The sequence below is a fragment of the Verticillium nonalfalfae genome (assembly GCF_003724135.2).
Source record: "Verticillium nonalfalfae strain VnAa140/NRRL 66861 chromosome Unknown scaffold_30, whole genome shotgun sequence".
In the NCBI taxonomy this organism is placed as follows: domain Eukaryota; kingdom Fungi; phylum Ascomycota; class Sordariomycetes; order Glomerellales; family Plectosphaerellaceae; genus Verticillium; species Verticillium nonalfalfae.
Genome location: NW_021167255.1, coordinates 197,136 through 216,324, shown reverse-complemented (window position 1 = coordinate 216,324; position 19,189 = coordinate 197,136). Strand labels below are relative to the sequence as shown.

General features: G+C 53.6%; 9 protein-coding genes across 9 annotated transcripts; 5 read left to right on the top strand and 4 right to left on the bottom strand.

Annotated features, from left to right (window-relative positions):
- Positions 1–110: 110 nt before the first annotated feature.
- Positions 111–1,853, bottom strand: D7B24_005167 (uncharacterized protein; the record flags this gene model as incomplete). The annotated part of the gene is made up of 6 exons (XM_028639326.1): positions 111–395; positions 448–633; positions 683–896; positions 955–1,121; positions 1,180–1,565; positions 1,637–1,853. 6 exons carry the CDS (start codon positions 1,851–1,853, stop codon positions 111–113), a joined length of 1,455 nt encoding a protein of 484 aa, XP_028496368.1.
- Positions 1,854–2,576: 723 nt separating this feature from the next.
- On the top strand, positions 2,577–3,114 carry D7B24_005166 (uncharacterized protein; the record flags this gene model as incomplete). Its single annotated transcript, XM_028639325.1, has 4 exons — positions 2,577–2,645; positions 2,736–2,813; positions 2,873–3,008; positions 3,068–3,114. 4 exons carry the CDS (start codon positions 2,577–2,579, stop codon positions 3,112–3,114), a joined length of 330 nt encoding a protein of 109 aa, XP_028496367.1.
- Positions 3,115–3,559: 445 nt separating this feature from the next.
- On the bottom strand, positions 3,560–4,631 carry D7B24_005165 (uncharacterized protein; the record flags this gene model as incomplete). Its single annotated transcript, XM_028639324.1, has 3 exons — positions 3,560–4,202; positions 4,268–4,493; positions 4,547–4,631. The coding sequence occupies 3 exons, from the start codon at positions 4,629–4,631 to the stop codon at positions 3,560–3,562; spliced, it is 954 nt and encodes a 317-aa protein (XP_028496366.1).
- An 854-nt stretch (positions 4,632–5,485) lies between these two features.
- SCS2 (phosphatidylinositol-binding protein scs2) lies at positions 5,486–6,629 on the top strand (the record flags this gene model as incomplete). Its single annotated transcript, XM_028639323.1, has 6 exons — positions 5,486–5,525; positions 5,586–5,656; positions 5,709–5,783; positions 5,852–5,956; positions 6,017–6,151; positions 6,222–6,629. 6 exons carry the CDS (start codon positions 5,486–5,488, stop codon positions 6,627–6,629), a joined length of 834 nt encoding a protein of 277 aa, XP_028496365.1.
- A 564-nt stretch (positions 6,630–7,193) lies between these two features.
- D7B24_005163 (uncharacterized protein) lies at positions 7,194–8,413 on the bottom strand (the record flags this gene model as incomplete). Its single annotated transcript, XM_028639322.1, has 2 exons — positions 7,194–8,141; positions 8,204–8,413. The coding sequence occupies 2 exons, from the start codon at positions 8,411–8,413 to the stop codon at positions 7,194–7,196; spliced, it is 1,158 nt and encodes a 385-aa protein (XP_028496364.1).
- A 1,538-nt stretch (positions 8,414–9,951) lies between these two features.
- Positions 9,952–11,321, top strand: D7B24_005162 (uncharacterized protein; the record flags this gene model as incomplete). The annotated part of the gene is made up of 2 exons (XM_028639321.1): positions 9,952–10,473; positions 10,530–11,321. 2 exons carry the CDS (start codon positions 9,952–9,954, stop codon positions 11,319–11,321), a joined length of 1,314 nt encoding a protein of 437 aa, XP_028496363.1.
- Positions 11,322–12,114: 793 nt separating this feature from the next.
- On the top strand, positions 12,115–13,283 carry D7B24_005161 (uncharacterized protein; the record flags this gene model as incomplete). The annotated part of the gene is made up of 2 exons (XM_028639320.1): positions 12,115–12,700; positions 12,787–13,283. The coding sequence occupies 2 exons, from the start codon at positions 12,115–12,117 to the stop codon at positions 13,281–13,283; spliced, it is 1,083 nt and encodes a 360-aa protein (XP_028496362.1).
- A 694-nt stretch (positions 13,284–13,977) lies between these two features.
- FOL3 (folylpolyglutamate synthase) lies at positions 13,978–15,743 on the bottom strand (the record flags this gene model as incomplete). The annotated part of the gene is made up of 4 exons (XM_028639319.1): positions 13,978–13,987; positions 14,081–14,124; positions 14,811–14,846; positions 14,958–15,743. The coding sequence occupies 4 exons, from the start codon at positions 15,741–15,743 to the stop codon at positions 13,978–13,980; spliced, it is 876 nt and encodes a 291-aa protein (XP_028496361.1).
- A 720-nt stretch (positions 15,744–16,463) lies between these two features.
- On the top strand, positions 16,464–18,202 carry D7B24_005159 (uncharacterized protein; the record flags this gene model as incomplete). The annotated part of the gene is made up of 3 exons (XM_028639318.1): positions 16,464–16,474; positions 16,752–17,316; positions 17,369–18,202. 3 exons carry the CDS (start codon positions 16,464–16,466, stop codon positions 18,200–18,202), a joined length of 1,410 nt encoding a protein of 469 aa, XP_028496360.1.
- Between the last annotated feature and the right edge of the window lie 987 nt (positions 18,203–19,189).

Sequence of the window (19,189 nt, the reverse complement as noted above, 5' to 3'; positions counted from 1 at the left end):
TCTTGACCGGAAACTCCAAATACCGATTTCACGTGCCTTGAGTCAAGCATTGGTCGCACAAAGCGCGAAGGGAAGCTGGAAGTCAGGCGGAGCCTTGAGCACACACTCACTTAAGCTGTGACCTGACCTTCGGACTTGTTTTCAAGCTTCGAGTCCTCGAGAGCCTTAGCGAGAGCCTCGGTTGAGGCCTCGGCATCCACATCCCCAGACACTGCCGTCTCTTCCTCGTCATCGTCCACGTCCGCCGCCTCGGCTGCTGCCTCGGCTGCAACTCGTAGCTCGTAGTTAATCTCGAAGCATTCGGCCAAGAGTTCGTTTACGCTTCCTTGGCCTTCAGGAATATCGCCGTTGAACATGAACTTGCCGTCAACTCGCAAGTTGTCAATCGAGTTGAGCTTTGCAACCATGTAAGCGAGGGCTGTGCAAACAGCATCATCCAAGGCATACCTTAAGGCTATATGGGTACAGCTCCCTCACAGTTGATACTCCACCATTGTTCCTGACCTCGATCAAGCATTTCTTCAACGTTTGAAGCTGATTGAAGGTAGGTTGCAAAGCTTCGGACACTGGGTTCGACGAAATCATCAGGAAGTAGATGTAACCGTAACTTCTCCGGACAAGGTACAACAAGGTCTGGCACTAGAGTTAGGCGTCATCATGTATACGACGCAGCGGGACTTACCCTCTGAATATAAAGCTCTGCTTCTTTGCCGTCTTCATCCTTCCAGTTTCCGTTTACTCGGCTTTCATCGATTTTGTCCAGCTGGCGCTGAAAGTCGTACAGGTCTGCCTCGCGAAGGGACCACTTGCTAGTGATAGACAGGGTTTCAAGGTCGTTCCTGATGCGTACTAGAATGTCATAGGTGGCTTTGAACGGCTCAGATATCACACCCCGCCTGTTGAAAAAAACCAGTCAGCGTCTAGAGCAAGGATTTGATTGTCATGCCAACGTACCTTTCGAGAACAATGTCCGACCAAAGCAAACACTTCCTCAACAAGAAGTCGACATCCTCGCTGCCTGCCGGTTGCCTGCCATCTACTGTCAAGTACTTATTGGCTTTGACTTTCTCGTCAACCTCCTTCAGCTGCGCTCGCAAGCTTTTGACTTCTGATGCCGAAAACTGAGAAACAGACCTGTAAGTAACATTCAAGGCAATAGAGGGCAAGGAGTACCAATACCTTTGTGCGTGTATTGGCTAGAGATATGGAGCGCAATATAGAGATGAGCTTCTCGTGCACGTTTGGCAATGGGTCCTCCAGACGGCCTAGGCGCTTCTGAAGGCTGGCCAAAGACCTCTTGCAAAGATCGAGTCGGTTCATGAGAAGGGTAATCAAGTACGGCGAGGAATACTCGGAACTGTGCTTGATATTGCGTGACAACTGGTTGAGTGTCTCCGAAATAGATTCAAGATCCTTGGCGCTGAATAAGTCGACTTCTGTCAAGTGGTCCAGTAGTCGCTTGATGGTGGCGGTAAGAGCATAAGCAGCTGGTGCGCTGTTGTTCTGGCCAATCGTCATGAAGCAGAGCGAGAGCAGCTGAAAACAGCTATCCAGCACTCTATCGACTGTCAAGAGGGTCAGAATGGATTGCAAGGACATATCACTCCTATATGCCATCGAAAGTGTGGGTAGCTACCTCTGTTCTCCTCAATCTTCTGGTCGCCGGAACGAGATTCATTGAGTCGGCGGACTTGCTCAACGGTTTCCTGGTATAAAGGAATAACATGTTGTTTTTGCATGTACGTCTTGCGATCCTGCTTGAGAAGTTGCAGTTTGTCGCGGATAGACACAAGACTATCGAGGACCTCCTGCTCCGCGGCATCCTTCGGTGGCGGGAATGTCGGAGTGTCCATTTTGTTCTCGCGGAGGGAAGTTCTCGGCTACCTGATGTGTACGAGCCTGCAAGAAGGGTTGTACTGTCTATCGTGATCTCCGAAGGATCTGTGGTGACGGCGGAGGGAAAGCTTCGAAGCTGGGTGCAGGCGCAGATGACTCGGGTCGCCTCGGCTGAGGACGCTGCACTGCGGCTGGAGCGCTGGGTTGGATGTATTCGGTCGGATCAATAGGTAAGTCTATGTTAGCAACGATATTAACGAGAACGCGTCTGACGTTGATATGTCACTTTGACGATGTTCGCGCTTGATGGTAAGATCTCAAAGTACCGACAAGCTGAAATGTGATGGAACCAGCAGAACGTCAGAGGGTCTCTGATGGTCGTGCAGGAGGTCATAGTGGGGGGAGGGGAACATCACGACGGAAGTGGACAAGGTGGGGTAGACGCAAGTCCCCAAGGCGGCACATCAGCAGGGGGTCTGCTCGATCGGCCAAGAGGCAGTGCCCCATAACCCAGAAATGATTGGCTGGAGCCGGCAGCCAACCAGAATCCCTTGACGGATCAGAGGACCCATTTATGAATGCCTTTTCGCTTAGGTCTCAAAGCCCTGCTAATTATCTTGGACGGGCAAATTCAGTGTGGTGACTTCGCGCTTGTAATCTTAAGACTTCCTTTCGAGATCACAACCGCATTGCGCCTGACAAGCCTACCGATCAGTCTCAACCCACCGATCACCATCACAATGTCGAACGCCGAACTTGCTTCGTCCTACGCGGCGCTCATCCTCGCCGATGAAGGCATTGAGATCACTGTGAGTTCCAACTGCTTCCTCTACGTCGCGGGGCAGACGTAGCGACTTGCAGAACCACAGACAATTTGCTAATGATATAATGTTCACCAGGCCGACAAGCTCCAGACCCTCATCAAGGCCGCGAAGGTCGAGGATGTCGAGCCCATCTGGACTTCCCTGTTCGCCAAGGTACGACCATTACAGCAACCGACGACAACGGACTCTCGGACTAACATGGGGGATCACAGGCTCTTGAGGGCAAGGACGTGAAGGACCTTCTGTCCAACGTCGGCTCCGGTGGCGGTGCCGCCGCCGCCCCCGCCGCTGGTGGTGCCGCTGCTGGCGGTGCCGCTGAGGCCGAGGCTGAGGCGCCGAAGGAGGAGGGTAGGTTTATTACCATGATCCCACAGTCTCAGACGATCAAGAGCTAACACATGGCACAGAGAAGGAGGAGTCGGACGACGACATGGGCTTCGGTCTTTTCGATTAAGCGATTTAAACCCGCAACGACGACAACTTCCTTCCCTTTGTACTTCAACTGCATGGCTCCGGAATTTCTGCGAATCGCACGATCATAAGGGGTTGGATGGAGGCACGATATCCGGCTGCCTGGACGGAGTAGCTTCTCATGAAGAACGCTCTCTACACGGAGTTCACAGGGACAACCTCAAAAAATTCCACGACGAGTCTGACAGAACAATTGGGGAATTGGAGAGACGTGAGATGCCAACAGTGATATCTCGGTGCGTGTGTATGTGTGTGTGATCAGGCTGGGGCATCTCATGAAGAGCGTGAACTGCAATTGTATGTGTGTATGTGCTGATCTAGCACCTCCCGTCACCTTGTAACGGCGGCTTCATCATCCCGACGCCAAAAGCTATGCAACCCCATGAGTCAACCTTAAATGTCCGTTCCGTTGTCTGCGGAGTGGCGCCTCATTTGACAATCAGAACAGAGCTAGGCACCAGACCGGCTTCCTTTAGTGTCTTGCTGAAGTCAGTAGATCCCTCAAAGGTTTTCCTGGGAAAGGTGGTCGAGAAGCTCGTCACCGCAATACCGCTTTCCGACTGCAAGTGCTGCGCCACTTCGAAGAGCGTGGTTTCTGCAGCAAATGTTTTGAGGATATTGCCGTTTGCAGTCTGAAGACGAAGTCGGGCCTCTGAGTGATTTGCGGTGACCTTGGGAAGAGAGGGAGCAGTGACAGGCCCTAGTGCAGGCGCCGGATGGCCCTCTCTCGCCGCCTTGGCCTGTTCAGCTTTACGACGGCGGTCCTCCTTGTCCGCCTCAATCTTCGCCTTAATGCGCTTCTTGGCTTCGAGATCGTCGAGCTTCTCCTGGCGCTTGCGGGCAGCCTCTTTGATCTGTTCTCTTCGCTGGAGCTCTTCCTTCGCATCCTGACTCTCTTGCGTAGATTTCTGGCGGATCGACTCGTTGCGTTTGTTTTCCTCTCTGTCGACAGCAGCCTGGTTGGCTCGCTTTGCCTTAAGCTTCTCTCGTAACATTTCGAGCTTTTCCTTCTTTTCCTGCTCAGTCAATGGCGCAATCTCTTCAGTGGACTCAGAAAAGTCTGTATGGTCGCTGTACAAGCCTGTCAGCGTGCCCCCAATAACAGACAGATTATTACTCCAATGAGGCTGCCATACGTTTTTGAAGCATGAAAACTAGCAAGATCTTGATTTTTAAACAGCTTGCCGCAGTCATTGCAGACAAGTGATTTGGCCGTTCCGCTTTCGAGTGCTTCGATGTTAGCCTTCACCTCGTCGGCATCGTCGGCGTCGTCGTCGCCGGCGGCGTTGGCGTTTGAGGCATTCACAAGCTCTTCGAGCGGTTTATCTTGTTTATTTTCCAGCCATTCAAGAGCACCCTGCACTGATGTATCTCGGTCAGTACTTGGGTCGAGACAGTAGGCTAGACCATCTTACATCCACCAGACTGCTTAACTGCGAGCTCAGCGCGTGCACGTTCAAAGCCCATGTCGAGCAGGAGGTCAAGATCGGACTGTCCCATATTGGCGGCAGAGTGTGCAGTGGTGTATTGTAGGTAGTGGGTTGGCGGGGATAGTTGATGAAGGGAAGCTCTTGGGGTGGATCACACGTATAAGATTCCGATGGTTGTTGGTGGTAACGTATGGTTAAACCGAACGGATTGCTCCAACCAGAGCATTCTATCCAGGAGGCATCACTTTCGATGAGCCCACTTACGTCATCCATATCAGGGCCTTAAGGAGGGGTTTCTTCATTAGAAATTCAAGGCCAGCCCCACCCATCACCTGGAGGCCACTCGAGGCAGCAACAAAATGTTGGAATCATTGTCCGAGTACATGACGCTGGATTGTTGCTGTAATGCAGCAGGCCCTCCATTGCAATCTGCTCATCCTGCCTAATGAAGCGGTCCCTCAGCCCCCGCTGCACGCCATTGGTGTGATCTATACACAGCAGTTGGTACTGCCCAGCATGATCCGTGATGGTATGCCTCCTAATTATATAATAATGCTCGTCGTCTTTCCAGAACGGTGTAGGAAATGACGGAATCACGTGCTGGTTGTGAGGGGTCGAACCACCGCGGGCTCAGTGCCAGCTGAACGGAGGGAGAAGAAGAAACAGAGGAGAGTGGATCCCTATGGCAGAGCTCGGACCAAGTGCCAGGTCCAGAGCATCTCATTACGTCGGGGCGCTGTTGCCAGCTTTAGGTTGCTGGTGATGCAACAAGACAGAGCTACGGACTTTCCACATAACCCGGCCAACTTTCACGAGACAGTACAGCTGCAACCCTCGTCCGCAACCCCCCTCACAAGCTGCTGAGATCAAGAGAGATTTCTCCGAATAAATACTTGCGCACCAAAATAAACCCCTATCGCCATCATGTCGGTCGAGATTGAGCCATTTGAGCTCAGCTTTCAGCGTATGTTTGCTTGCAAATCAGTGTTCCCCCTTCCACGTGCTGCCTACTGACTATAGACAGAGCCCTTCACCGTCGAGATCTCCAGAACCCTGCGAATTAAAAACCCCAACCAGACTCCTATTGCCTTCAAGGTATAATCATAATCAGTCCGCGTCGCAAGATGGTGTGGCTAATGCGACAAAGGTCAAAACCACCGCCCCGAAGCAGTACTGCGTTCGCCCTAACTCTGGCCGCGTTGAACCTGGCCAAGATGTTGAAGTAACTGGTATGGAGCAATGTGCTAAAGCAGCCAACATGAGCGCTGACATGAAGAAGTCCTATTGCAGGCCATGAAGCAGGAGCCTGCCCCTGGCACCAAATGTCGCGACAAGTTCTTGGTGCAGTCTGCCCCTATTACTGGTGACAAAGAATTTGCCAGCATTGCCAGCGTCGTAAGAAGATCTCATCTGCGTGCGACGTATCATACCGATGCCTAATAAGGTGATTTGCAGCTCGAGACCTCCGATAAGTCCTCTATCCAGGAGAGGAAGATCCGTGTGAACTGGATCACGTCGTCTGAGGAAGGCGCCAGCGCTCCTGGCCCTGCTGTGACACCCAGCCGTCGCTCAGTTACTGATGTTTCGACGGTTAGTTCCCTCCACCTCAACTTCCCCCCTCGTGGGGAAATGACCAGATTGAGCTGACAGGCCACAACAGAATGACACTCCTGATGTGTCGCGTACCTTCTCTTCTCCCGGAGAAGATGCCCGATCAGGCACCAGCCCTGCGCCTCCGTCTTACAGAGGTGCCGCCGATGCACAGTCCCAGCACGACGCAGGCTCCGATCACGACCAGTCCACCGTCTCTGCCGCCACCGCCGCCGTGTCCCACACTGTTCAGCTCACGTACGAGGAGATCAAGGCGAAGCTGCAGCAGGCAGAGGCCAAAATTATCGCCCTTCAGGAGGGAGGAGGCCTCCGGCAGCGCGTCAAAGCGGGGACTGAGAAGCTGCCCTCGACGCAGGAAGCCGCCGCGGCCGTGCGACAGAACGTTGACGGTGTCTCCGTTCAAATCGTCGCGCTGCTTTGTCTTCTGAGCTTCCTGCTCGCCTACTTCTTCTTCTGAGACACACGTGGTAGGATCTGTATTTTGGCTTCCCACTGGACAACAACAGAAGACGCCAATCGCATAGCGGTACTGGAGTATGAAGAATGGTGGGCGGCCTCTCACGGGGGGCGCAATTAGGACGGGTTCTAAATACTGTGTTTCAGTCTTCAGCGTCACCGCCATGAAGGGCTGCGACCGTCGATTGGCTCATGTTTGGTGATGTGAGATGAATATTCGGGGCAGGGGCTGGGAAAGGGGTGTTGGCCCCCCTGGAGCTGGGCGCGAGGTGTCTGCTCATACACACACTCTGTACATTTTGTTCCCTTAGTTTTATCGATTGTGCATTTGGCACATTTGTGCGTCGTCGTGCAACGTGAGAACTGCAGGAACCTGCCGCATAGCGGCCCAACGGTTGTAGCACGACATTACTGGCGCGAACCAGGAATCCAATGGTATCATACTTTTCATGTCTATAAACAAATTCATTACCAATGCAAACATGGTTTACCAAGCATTGTACCAGCACAATGGCAGAGCCTTCTCTTCTTTGCAAGTCCATTTGCCGATTTTCCGTAATAACATCTATGCCTCAATTTCGTCTTGCTTCCATTTAGCACCACCGCCGACCTTGCGGCCTCCCTCCTTCCGCTTGACACGGCTCTTAATGCCGACGTTCTCATCGAAAATGAACCGCCAGATGGCATAGCTCCAGCTCTCGTGGCGGGGAAGATCGTCGTAGAACTCATTGGCGATGGCCTTGAGCTTGGGCAGACGGGTCCAGGGCACGGCGGGGAAGTCATGGTGCTCGTTGTGTAGGCCGACATTGTACGTCAGGAAGTTGAGGGGTCCGTAGTAGGAAAACGTCTCGGGCACGGGCACGGCGTTGTTGGGGTCGCGCTGTTCGGGGGTGACGGTTTCGTAGACGTAGTGTTCCGCAATGAAGTGGCCTGCAAGCGGGTGCAGGGAGCCGGCGAGGAAGGACGAGAGGAGAAAGTAGAGCAAGGCATTGGGGCCGGCGAGCGTGATGACAGCATAGTCGAAGGCGAGCTGGACGGCGATGTTGAGGTAGTGAACCCAGGTGAACGGGATGCGGAAGATAGCCATAGGCCGGACGGCGTAGAAAAAAATCTGAAACGTGCAGAAGAACGCCTTGCCCAAGATACTGTCGAGGAAGATGCCTTCGAGCGCGGTGGGCAGGTCGGTGTCGAGGCCGTCAACCCCAAGGGACTTGTGGTGTGTCAGGTGGTAGGGGCGGAAAGATGCCGAATAGGGGACACCGATAGGGAGGTTCGCAACGATGGCGATGAGACGATTGGCCAATGGAGAGCGGAAGGCGAGGTTGTGGGAGATTTCGTGGATGGCGAGGAAGAGGTTCTGGTTCGCGGTGGCACCGAAGATGTAGCCAACTGCCCAAAACTTCCAGTCAAAGAAGGAGGTATTCCGGAGGGTGTATGCGAGGAAAATCTGGAGGGACACGACGCCGGCGACGACGTACTTGGTCAGAGGTTCGGGTCCGCAGAGCTTGGTAACCTACAAAGAAACAGACTGGTCAATTGGAGCTGCGTAAGTCAGGAATTCTCTCCAAACTTTACCTCAGGGTGGGCCTTGATAATGGCAAGTCGCCGTGTGCGATGCGGCTCCTCGGTGTATGTCCAGAAAAAGTCGCGGTGCTTGACCTCTAGAGGATCGCGCTCCGAGTCGGGAGGCAGCTTGATATCGTCGATGCTGAGCCTACCCTTGACAGTGGCAGACGAGGCCGACTTGCGCTTGGAGGGCTGGGTGACCGTCGATGAAGCAGACATTTTGACTTTGTAAGAGGGTGTAGGTGTGGTGTCAATCTGAGAAGATGAAAGAGAGGGACAACCGGGGGGATCCTAGGCCTTCATTGATATATGACGAAAAGAAAATTCAGCGAGGCGCTGCTCGTCCTTCGAGAGGCAAGGGGGGGCGAGACAAGAACGGAGGGGATCACGCGTCGGAAACCGCAAATCGACTGATGGAGGTCGGAGTTGTTGGAATGGGGGACAGGATAGGGGTTCGAGAGGCTACCGTAGGCCTCGCGCACCAGTGCGGCAAAAGTTCAGGGCATCGAGAACACAAAGTCAGTGCTCATCTCCTGTAGTAGCGGGGCGCGGGTATCAGTGGGGATCGCCACCATTTAGACACTGCCAGCATCCAATCATGAGGCATGCGCACCGCACGTAGCACTGATTTCAGCGTGCTTCAGGGGTAAGGTGTTCGTGAACTGAACAAAGACCAACCTCGGACGGATGTGCATTCTACAAATCTGCGTAGCTTCCACGTGCACGTGAGCAGGATCTGTGCTACTTACTGCTGTCCTATATCTTATGCTGCTGTGTATGTCCGACATCTTGCCAGGAATAGCAGCGCCACGGTTGCTCCCATCGTCATAGAAATCTGTTGTGTACCCAGTACGATAATGCTGCGTTTTCGTCACTAAGAATGGTCGCTAAAACTGAGACTAACATGTTGACATGTGACCTCCTGCTCTGTGCCATCCACCATCCACCCCACGCGATGAACCATCAAGACCCTGAAGTTTTCGGCCGCCAGCAAATCATCAAGGGTTCAGCCGATAGTCGATAGCGCGCTACATCTATATATGATAAGAAAATGGTACCCACACTACAATCTTAGTACTTGAATTAATACAAACACTGCAAACAGTACTATAAACTTATAATATTTAAGTAAATAATTCTATATTATATAAATAAAGTCTGATTGATTTTATATAGATATACATTTGAGGATACTTTTAGGTAAGTATTTATGACGCTAAATACTATTGAGTGAGTAATCAGCTGCTTTGGGCCTTTAGTGGTTCACGTGAAGATAGGCATTAGATTGTACCTCAGGTCAAGCAAGGAGGAAGCTCCAGGGTAACTTTATCGTCCCATGGCATTGTGCAGGGTCGAAAAATCAAGTAGCCCACTCGCCGCAATTTACCAGGCTAGGTACCACCGGCTTGCCAGCCTCCTCCAAGTTCCAAGGACCAAAGTTACACCGTGAGTCGCCATCAAACGCAGATAGCTACTGTTCAAGCCTGACCGTGGCCACTCCAGATTTGTGGGATCACGTCAACACGAGTACTGCGCACCCAAATCACGCGCCACTACTACCTCACCGACCGACCGACGACGCAGAAGAGGAAGAACTGAAACAAGCAAATCGCCTTTCCCCGACGAGTAAAACTCCGATCTCACAGCGGCTTCTATCACCTGTTGCTTTTTTTTTACGGTCTCGACTGTATCGCCGCTTCGTCACTTCAACTCTACCCCCAAACGGCGCGGCTCCAGCTAGCCAGCTTGTCGCGCCGATGTGGTGGTTCTTCCGCTTTATCTCCAGCTCCATCTTCCTGCTGAGCATCGTTCTTTCCATACCAGTCGCCTTCGATGTTGGCGGCAGAGACAGCGGCTTAGCCTACAGTCTAGCATTGTTTGGCTTCTACTTCGTGCTCTCTACTGTTGCGGCGGCGACGCCAGCCACGTCAAGAGTCCGCTGGACCATATCTCATCTACTACGGCTCTCACAGTGGATTGTCCTTCCCGCCTTGTTAATATGGGCACTGGGGCGCTTTGCCGTCGATGCTGGGAGCAGTAACTGGGTCGAGAGGACCCTTCAAGGCCTCGCGACATCCAAGTCCACCACATGGAACGAATGGGTGTTTGGCGAGAATGGTGTTCTCGAGTTCCTGACCCTGGGGGGCTGGGATAATACTTTGCGGTACTCGAGCCCTGTGTTTCAGCTGATGGAGGGCTTCTGCAGCTTGTTGGTCATCCAGGCAGCTGGCCAGATCACGAGGTGGCTTGTTCATCGGGGTCGCAGCGATACGTGGATGGTAAGTTGGCAAGCCAGGTCGTCATGTCTAAGGATAGCATGCTAACGATGCCGCAGATTATTTTATTGGTGCTGTCCGGTGGCATCATCGCAAGCGCGCTGTACTTCCTGTGGCGTGTCGCACACTTCCCTTCGATCAGCAACATTGACGGAGCGCTCATCGGAGTCACCATGACATCCGCCTTTTTCCTTTGTGCATACGGTATCCACAGCGGACGAGGGAATGTTGTCGAATCCTCACTACTGTTCGCATACGTGGTGCTCTGTGTCTACCAGATCTTCACTGATTATCTGCCGTCGCCGGACGCGGCCGAAGCAGAGGGTCAGGCATCGGCAGAACCCGACTTTCCACCCTTGCCACCTATCATCATGGCATCTTATTCGACACTTCTCCACATGTTGGGCTCGCTCCCATCGGCCGTTCACTCGTCTCTCACCCTGCTTTATGCCGCTTTCCAAACGATTACCCCATCCGCTATCATTTCGCTAACCTTCCGCCTCTTCGTCTTTTACTGCGCCACCCGCATCATCCCTGCGGTGCGTGAGTCTGGCGCTCGCGCATTGATGGAACAGCCTAGCGAGGAGGAATCGGACGCTGTTAACCGACTCTTGGGGCTTGCCTCATATTTCTCGCCATCGATCTTAATCGCCATGTACACCAGTCTTCTGCTTCAGCACTTTAACACCGATGACGGCCCGGATGGTTGGAGTCTACGTGGGAACGATGCTGGAGGAAACGTCTGGCGATGGATCAACATTGCTGCGACCATGTCATTATATGCGATTGAGCTGTATCTGGGCAGCGATGATCCAGAGAGCGGCCTCACAAACCACTGGAAGATGGACTAAAGTTTGCAAGGGGGAAGACCAACAGATGCACGCGAGGTGCTGAACATAGCTTGGCCATGATCTATTGCGCGACAGAAAGGCGGAGCCGTGACAGAGCTTGAGAAGGATACCCCGAGAGATGGAAAGGAGTATGGAGTAGGACGAGAGCAAGGCAAGGGAAAGAAGTGAAACGTGATGCATTGGGCTCAGACGCTACCATTCAGTGAGCAGTACATAGATCGATCAGGCAACGAAACTGCGGTTTAACGACAGGTTTCTGGTTGGAGCAGAGCTCGAGGCGTTCGGAGGGTTTCACACAGGTCGTTTTTGCATCTCTGCGTCAAATGAGGGTTCTCGTCATCACAGGGCTCGTCGTGGCGCTCGGATTTCGATGGCTACGAGGCGACGTTGATTAGCAAGCGCTGCTGTTGCATGTCTAGCTTTAATTCGCGACAGTCTTGGCAATTCAACCATTTTTATTCACGGCGCCTTTTTGAAATGCTTTCTATTGGAGATGTGCTGGTCGACTTGGCTTCGTTATTCTGAGGGGGCCGTTGTGGCAGGGTTGTTACGGTTGGAGTACAGGCACTACTGAGACATCTTGCTGCTCGATGACATCGCAACGACCGTCTCCAGCTTTTGCCTGAACCTCGGCCCCCAGCACCCAAGGGAAGCAAGCTTCAACGCTCAAACCACATCACAACGCTTCGCCAGTATCGCATTCGTCTTTTGGTCACTTGAACCACGAGCTAAAGGTTTCTTCATCCCTTACTACAGCTATCATCGCAATCTTGAACCTCGAGCCACCGCCGAGATGTCTGGAGTGGAACCCCCCATGACCGCGCCTGCGGCGGAGCTGTCTGCCTCAAAGCGAACAATCCTCATGGCCGGCCTACCTTGTGATGTTTACGGACTTGAAGAGATAGCCTCTTTGCCAACAACTGCAGTCTCCTGTCTCTGGCTCCACCATCCTCGCACGCGACGCAAGGAAGATATGGCTGACTTCGCCATGCGCATTGTGTCTGACTGGCACCAGCGACGCAGAGACGGCCACTCAACCCGCGGGCTCATAGCCGTCATTTTTGACCAACGGAATCATGGTGGACGTCTCGTGGAACAGCGAGCCAATAATGCCTGGAAGAAAGGTAACGCTACACACGCTATCGACATGGCGGGTGCCATCACGGGCATGGTGTCTGATACCCGGGGCCTCATTGATCTCGTGGATGGCTATGTTGCGCATGAGCTCAGAGGAATTAAGGAGGGGGGCTGGGACAGCGATATTGACCAGCATCTGCTCTTGGGCGTTAGCCTGGGTGGCCACAGTGCCTGGCAGGCCCTGTTCGCTGAACCGAGGATCCGCGCAGCAGTCATCATCATTGGCTGTCCTGATTTCATGGGTAAGTCTGACCTTCGATTGTCTACATATAGAATAGTTCCTGGCCCGGTGATTGAAGTTCAAGTGACGATGCTGACATGTTTGCAGCCCTCATGACCAATCGTGCCAAGAACGCGGAGCTATCGACTTACAGCGCTGAGGACAAGGGCACTTCCTTTCTGGGAAGCAAGGATTTCCCCAGGGATCTGGTTCAGGCTTGCGCTAAACATGATCCGAAGGCTATTCTCTTTGGCACGAATTCAATTTCGAAAAAGCCATCCGAAGAAGAGCAGCAGCGGCTGAGGACGGTTCTGGATGATCGTATTAAGGGCAAGAAGCTCCTCGTCTGCTCCGGCGGCGATGATCGTCTGGTGCCCTATTCTCAATCAAGGCGGTTCCTTGAATTTTTAGAGGGTGCTACAAAGACTTGGTACAATGATGGAGGCGTCGTCCTGGAAAACAAGGTGTACGAGGGGGTCGGCCATGCCTTCAGCGAAGGCATGGTGGAGGATGCAGTGAGGTTCTTGCTAGATGAGGTAGCGTCGGGTCCTCCGGGAGACGGGAGGGGGAGGCATGGCTCGGAAGAGAGAAAGTCCAAGATATAGTTATTGTCAATCCGGGCAGGAGGTCAAGAGAGAACCGAACGCTGAAGATCAAAGAACGGAGGGTCTATTTCAATCGAAAATCGAGCGCCCTGCAGAACTCCAGTGTGCCTCAAGGCCACGGTCTGAATCCCTCATCCGACAGCCTCACGCCGCCAAGCTCTGTGATTGTTGTTTGAATGCCACTTCTGATCCTCTCTTCTTCGGTGCGAAACAGTGCCTGGTCGATAAGCCAGTGATTGCGCTTCGCTCTCTTGCCTGCTAAGGTCTGGCCGGCACCATGGGGGTCGGCTTGCCACTGGTCCACAGCCACCTGAACACCCGCCAAAGCCTCTTGATTTCGCACATCCTGTCCAGAAAGCGCCGTCATTCCGGGCGGATCAAGGCCATGAAATACGACGCGGTGTAGAGGAAACCCGATGGCACTGCAATGCCCCTCAACAATCCGAGCTCGCTTGAATGCATGACTGACAATTGTGATCAGTTGAGGCCATGCTACAAAATCAAAGCGACGCCAAAAGGCAATGACGGAGAAAAGGACGTTGTGGTACGAGTCCAACGCTTGTTCCTCTGTGAATATACGACTGGTCGTGTCGCTTCCTGTGGGCAGGATGCCGAAGTAGTTGTTTGCTGAAGCCAAGTTGGCATAGCTTTGAGCCTCGGAAAGGCGTGTTTCTCGACGAGTAGATCCTCTGCACTAGAATGAGCTGAGGCCAACATTATTGAGGTTATGAGGGAGTGGCATACCCGGAAAACACCAGAACTGCGTTGTGATTTTCACTAATGCATTGCAGACCAACCTTAATGTGATCGACGAAGGTTGGAGTTTCTCCAGCTTGGAAGTCTGCAATCAGCCATTCCGATTCGTCTGAGCCCTTCGTTGGCCCGCCGATCCAGACGCCATGGCAGCACACAATCACGAGATGAGTTGGAGTCACCATCTTCACCTTTGATCAGGGCCATTCGTAGATGTCTTAACGCCTGGAAAAGACAGATTTTGAGCGCATAAATCCCTCAAAGAAGTACATAATCATGTGACGAGATATTCCATGTATGATGATTTTTTATCATTTGGGTATCTTTGAAAGGCCGTGCTAGCTAGATAGCCAAGTCTCTGATATCACCCTGAGTAGATTTGAGGCACATGAGACCTCAAATCTCCCCAGCACGCCTTTCATGTGCAAATATGTCATCGAATAGATCATAAGCGTCACCCACTAGGTACAGACTTCCTGTCACCACCACAGGTGTGTTGTGCTGAGCTGCCCATGAACTTCCTTCGGCCAATGTACCAGATGGTGTACTGCTCTCATCAAAGTTGCGAACCGTGAAACCGAGCGTCTGAATTGTTTTCGCAAGGGACAATGGCTCGACTGGTTCCACCCAGGGCATCGTTGGTCGCCTGCGGAAAGCTACACATGCGACTTTGTCATCTGGCCGGAAGAGTGTCCTGAACATGCCTTGGGCATCCTTTCCATCCTGATTTGATACGGCGATGACCCACGATATGGGCTCATCATTTTGACGTACATGCTTCTCTACATATGCCGATAGGGTGCCAGCGGACTGTGGATTGTGCGCGCCATCGACAAGAAAAGGCTTGTCCTTGCGGGAAGAAAATTGGCGACTCACATCAAGCCATGAAAGCCTTCCTCGGTGTAAGGCATTTGCCATGACAGGCAACGCCTCGGCAACTGAGAGTTTCACCTCGGGAAAGGCGAGGCGGAAAGCTGCGATAGCACAAGCCATGTTTTGGGCCTGATGAGGCATGACCTCGGACTGGTACAGCTCTTCCAACAGATCTCTGCAATCTGTCGTCAAGTAGAGGGGCGCACCGACTCCGAGTGCGTGTTGGCGAAAAACCTCGAGAACCTCTGGCGGGTTGCTGCCATCCACAACGCATGGCACATCGGCCATCATGATGCCTGCTTTCTCCCTAGCGATCTCGGGCAGGGTCTCGCCGAGCATTTTTTGATGATCCAGTCCAATCTTGGTGATGACAGTGACTTTCTTGGTGCGGAGTGCGTTGGTTGAGTCTAGCCGCCCACCTAAGCCGACTTCCACGATTCCCACATCGATCGTGGCATCATCGAACGCTGTGAAGGCCGTCATGGTGACCAGCTCAAACTCGGTCAACGGAGCCAGCACTCTACTGGTCGGCACGTCTCCTTGTCCGTCTTCTGCCGTCCTCAAGGCCTGGTCATCCATGATCTGCTGCCGATAACGGGCATAATTCCTCTGAAGGATTGGGACACCATCAATCTTGATGGCGTCTCGAGGCTCAACTAGGTAAGGTGACGTGAACAAGCCATTGTGAATGTTGGAACGTTTACAGAGAGCCGACAAGTATGTGCAGACCGACCCCTTCCCGTTTGTGCCGGCGACGTGGATGGCTTCCCATGACTGAGACACTGATCCCATGGCGCGAGCCATGCGCTGGAGGTTCAGGCTGACACCCTTCATCTTGCAGCGCCCTCGTTGACGATTTTCCGGCGGCAACGCTCTGGACCTCTCAGCAGACAGCGGGCAGCAATGTGTGCAGGTACAGGCATGGATGAACAGATTGTCAAAATACTGAAACGAATTCGGGGGCGAATGAAAAATGGCCAGGCTCCATCCGACGAATATACTTTGTCTCTCGACGAAGCACAGGAAGACAGTGGATATATCTAAACCATATATGCCATCACAGGATATATTACTCAAACCGGCCAAATTATAGGGGCAGGGGAGGCGATTGTACATGTTATGCTATTAGCGGGTACTCGAGAATAATAAGCCGCGACTGACAGTGCAGAGCACCGCACTACCACTAATGCATACAAGTCCGGAAGGCGTATTAGGATGCCTTACGTCAGTAAATGGGCGAATGAGAGTGGCCTGCCTCGTCACCTCTCTGCCCCCTTGGCCCCTTGCCCCCCTGCCCCCCCCTGGCTCCCTTAACCCCCCCATGCATTCGACCTCTCCCGCCACATCCACTCTTCAACTGTCCGCCCCACGGATCACCTAGTCCACGACCTGAGGCCCCGAAAAAGTCCACTTCACGGCCGCGCGCGCGCTTGGTACCATCATTACGCATCGCATCGCGACAATCACGCCGACCACCCCGCCATCTCGACACAGGCTTGGATTGACTCTGTGTGTCGCAATTGCATCTGCATTCGCCACTGCCATCCCATAAACATGGGTCTCCCGTAAGTGATTGCCCTGGGTTTGCCATTGCGCCGCGCCTGTGCAGCCGAACTTGGCTCAACGTCAGTTTCGGCCAGTTGGAATCACAGTTGCTGGCGCGTCGCGTCCATTCGCATCACCTATCCACCTCTCCACATCCGTCAGCCATTTCGCATAGTCCATCTCAAGTTGCTTCTCTACGCCAACATGCGCTTCTCCCTATCTTCTCCCGGCTCAGAGCTCACTCTCACCTCATACCCTACGCCTCGCGGCCTGCTAATCGCACGCCCGAACCCATAGACTATTCGTTGCCCCTATCGAGTCGGATCTCAAGTCCAAGTCGCCAGAAAAGGCCAATAGCCTCCGTCCTACACGATCATCCATACGCCACAGCCGCCGTCCCGACGTCGCTCGTGCCGTTCGTCGACGAGCCGCTATATTACGAGAGACGTTCACAAACACAAGCTTTGAGCAGCCCGAGCGCTCGCTGTTATCCCGAGAATGGGAGGATGCTGGTCATCCTGCGCCTTCGGACCGGCCTGCGCGTTATCCTTGGATAGAAACTGGCCAACTTCCACCTCCTGAAGCCTACAATCCGCCGAGCGCCCCTCCCCCACTCCCAGAGTGGTTGACGTACCGATTGGAGCGACATGACGCGGCCGCGGAACGCACGAGGGCAAATGACGACGAGGACCGTATCATGAGTCTTCTAGGCGAACGTTATCTGATTGCTAGCCGATCGACCAGTGGAAGTCCGTCTCCCGCTGGAGAACAACCATCACAGCTTGTCAGATTGCGGGCTCGCAACCTCAGACGCGGCGCTGATGATGCGCCAAACCCAGAGACATACCGGCGAGAACGAATTGTTTGTACCTGCCAAAATTCATACCTTCTGCCTTGCCGCTGACTTGTGTTAGGCACCTTCAGTGGCTGCTCGCTTCGATCGCAGTCCCGAGCGAGAACAGCCCGGCTCGGCGGTCATTGACAACGCGTCCCGTTCGCAACCGGCTTCGGGGCAGTTCATACGAGAAGCGCATACTTCCGTCAATCGCAGGGCATGGCGCAGACTCCGCTCATCCGTCGGCGTTGACGGTCTGGGAGATCGCACTCGAAGCATGAGCCCAGAGGTCTGGGACACGCTTTTAACGACACTCACTCCTGACCCGCAACCGCCCAGCGCCGGGTCCTCGTTTGCCTCTGCGTCCGCGTCGAGCTCGGCGGCTACATCACAACGCCGGAGCGCGGCTGCATCGTCCCGCACCTCGTTCACCGACCCGGAGCTCTCCCGCGAGAATGCGGTCGAGCAACCTTGCGATTCGGCCCAGGAAGACTCGGAGAGTGATAACGAGACGCCACGTGCTGCGCGTCCAGAGCGGCCTTCAACGAATTACCCGTCGAGGCATAGACGATTCGTATCAGCGTTAGACTCGAACGATCAGAGCAGCGTGTCGCACGTCCGTGCCGACAGGCCGGGCCTACGACAAAGCCTCCCAGACCGCATTATTTACGCTCATGGCCATATACGCGATCACCTGCTGTCGTATGGCCCTCTTTTTTCAAGTCATATTCCTCCCTTACTCGGGGGCACTGCCCGACGCGCGGATCACACTGCAGACACAGCTGCAGCAGAGGAGTCGCAAGACGCACAGCCTGATCAAGTCCAGACTCAGACTGATGGTGCCCCCAACGTGGATGAAATCGCCTGGGCTATCTTACGCAGTCTTGCAGACAATAATGGAACGGATGAGTGAGGGAAGGGTTTCTTTCGAACAACACGCGACTTTGGGGACGAGGGTTCTTCTTGGGGGGGGGGGGGGGGCGCGAAGAAAGTTCACGGTGGCGTCCGCACCACGCCGTCTGACTATGGGCGATGGGCTATTTGACGACCTTCGAAGGCGGGAGTTTGAGGCGTTGAACTTGTAGCGAATATGCTTCCTGACGACGAGTGGTCAGTTCGCCGTCCAGTGACGGGGCCATGTATAAATTACAGCTTGTAAACCGTCGAATTGAAATACGCAGCCAATGGGTGCCGCGAAGGGTCTGCACTTTTCGTAATACCCTCTTGCGAGAGGTGGGCTTGACTAGCACTACAGGTCAAGGCCTGAAGTGAAGGCGACGAGGAGGTGCCCCTTAGGAACCTAGGAACCTACAATTGGGAGGTGTCCATCTCGCCAGCTTACTACCACCTCGAAGGCTGACAACATGCCGCTTCTGGCCACAATCAACGACGCACTTGGTCAATCAGGGGCTTCCCTGCCACCACGTCAAGATGAGCAGTCACATTTTCTTGTGCAGAGTTCGCTGCAAGTCTTGCTGCAAGAAATGTCGAAGATTGGACTCCATGTCGAATGACACGGAACATTCTGATTTCGGGTTCATCAGTCAGGCTTGGCCATGCGACGGAAGAGGAAATTACTGTTATGGCAGCGTGCGCAGCAGCTGGCCAATACGTGGACTGTAGGGTTACCAATCCACAGATGTAAAAAAACACATCAAGGAGCACATCTATCGCTGCAGGCTTGAGCGCCAACAGACTCTGATTAATACAAGGCATTGTTGCTACCTCGTTGCTGTCTGACGAGAATGTGAGGCCTCTGTCTCGCAGGTAGGTTGCTAGTGCGTCAGCCTGACCTCCAGGAGGGTGCATTCCACTGAGCCATGCTTGTTAGTGCGACCCCTTGGGGCTGCTGTCACTTGTAGCTGCCTGGAATGACTCGCCCAAGGATGCTCGCGGGTGA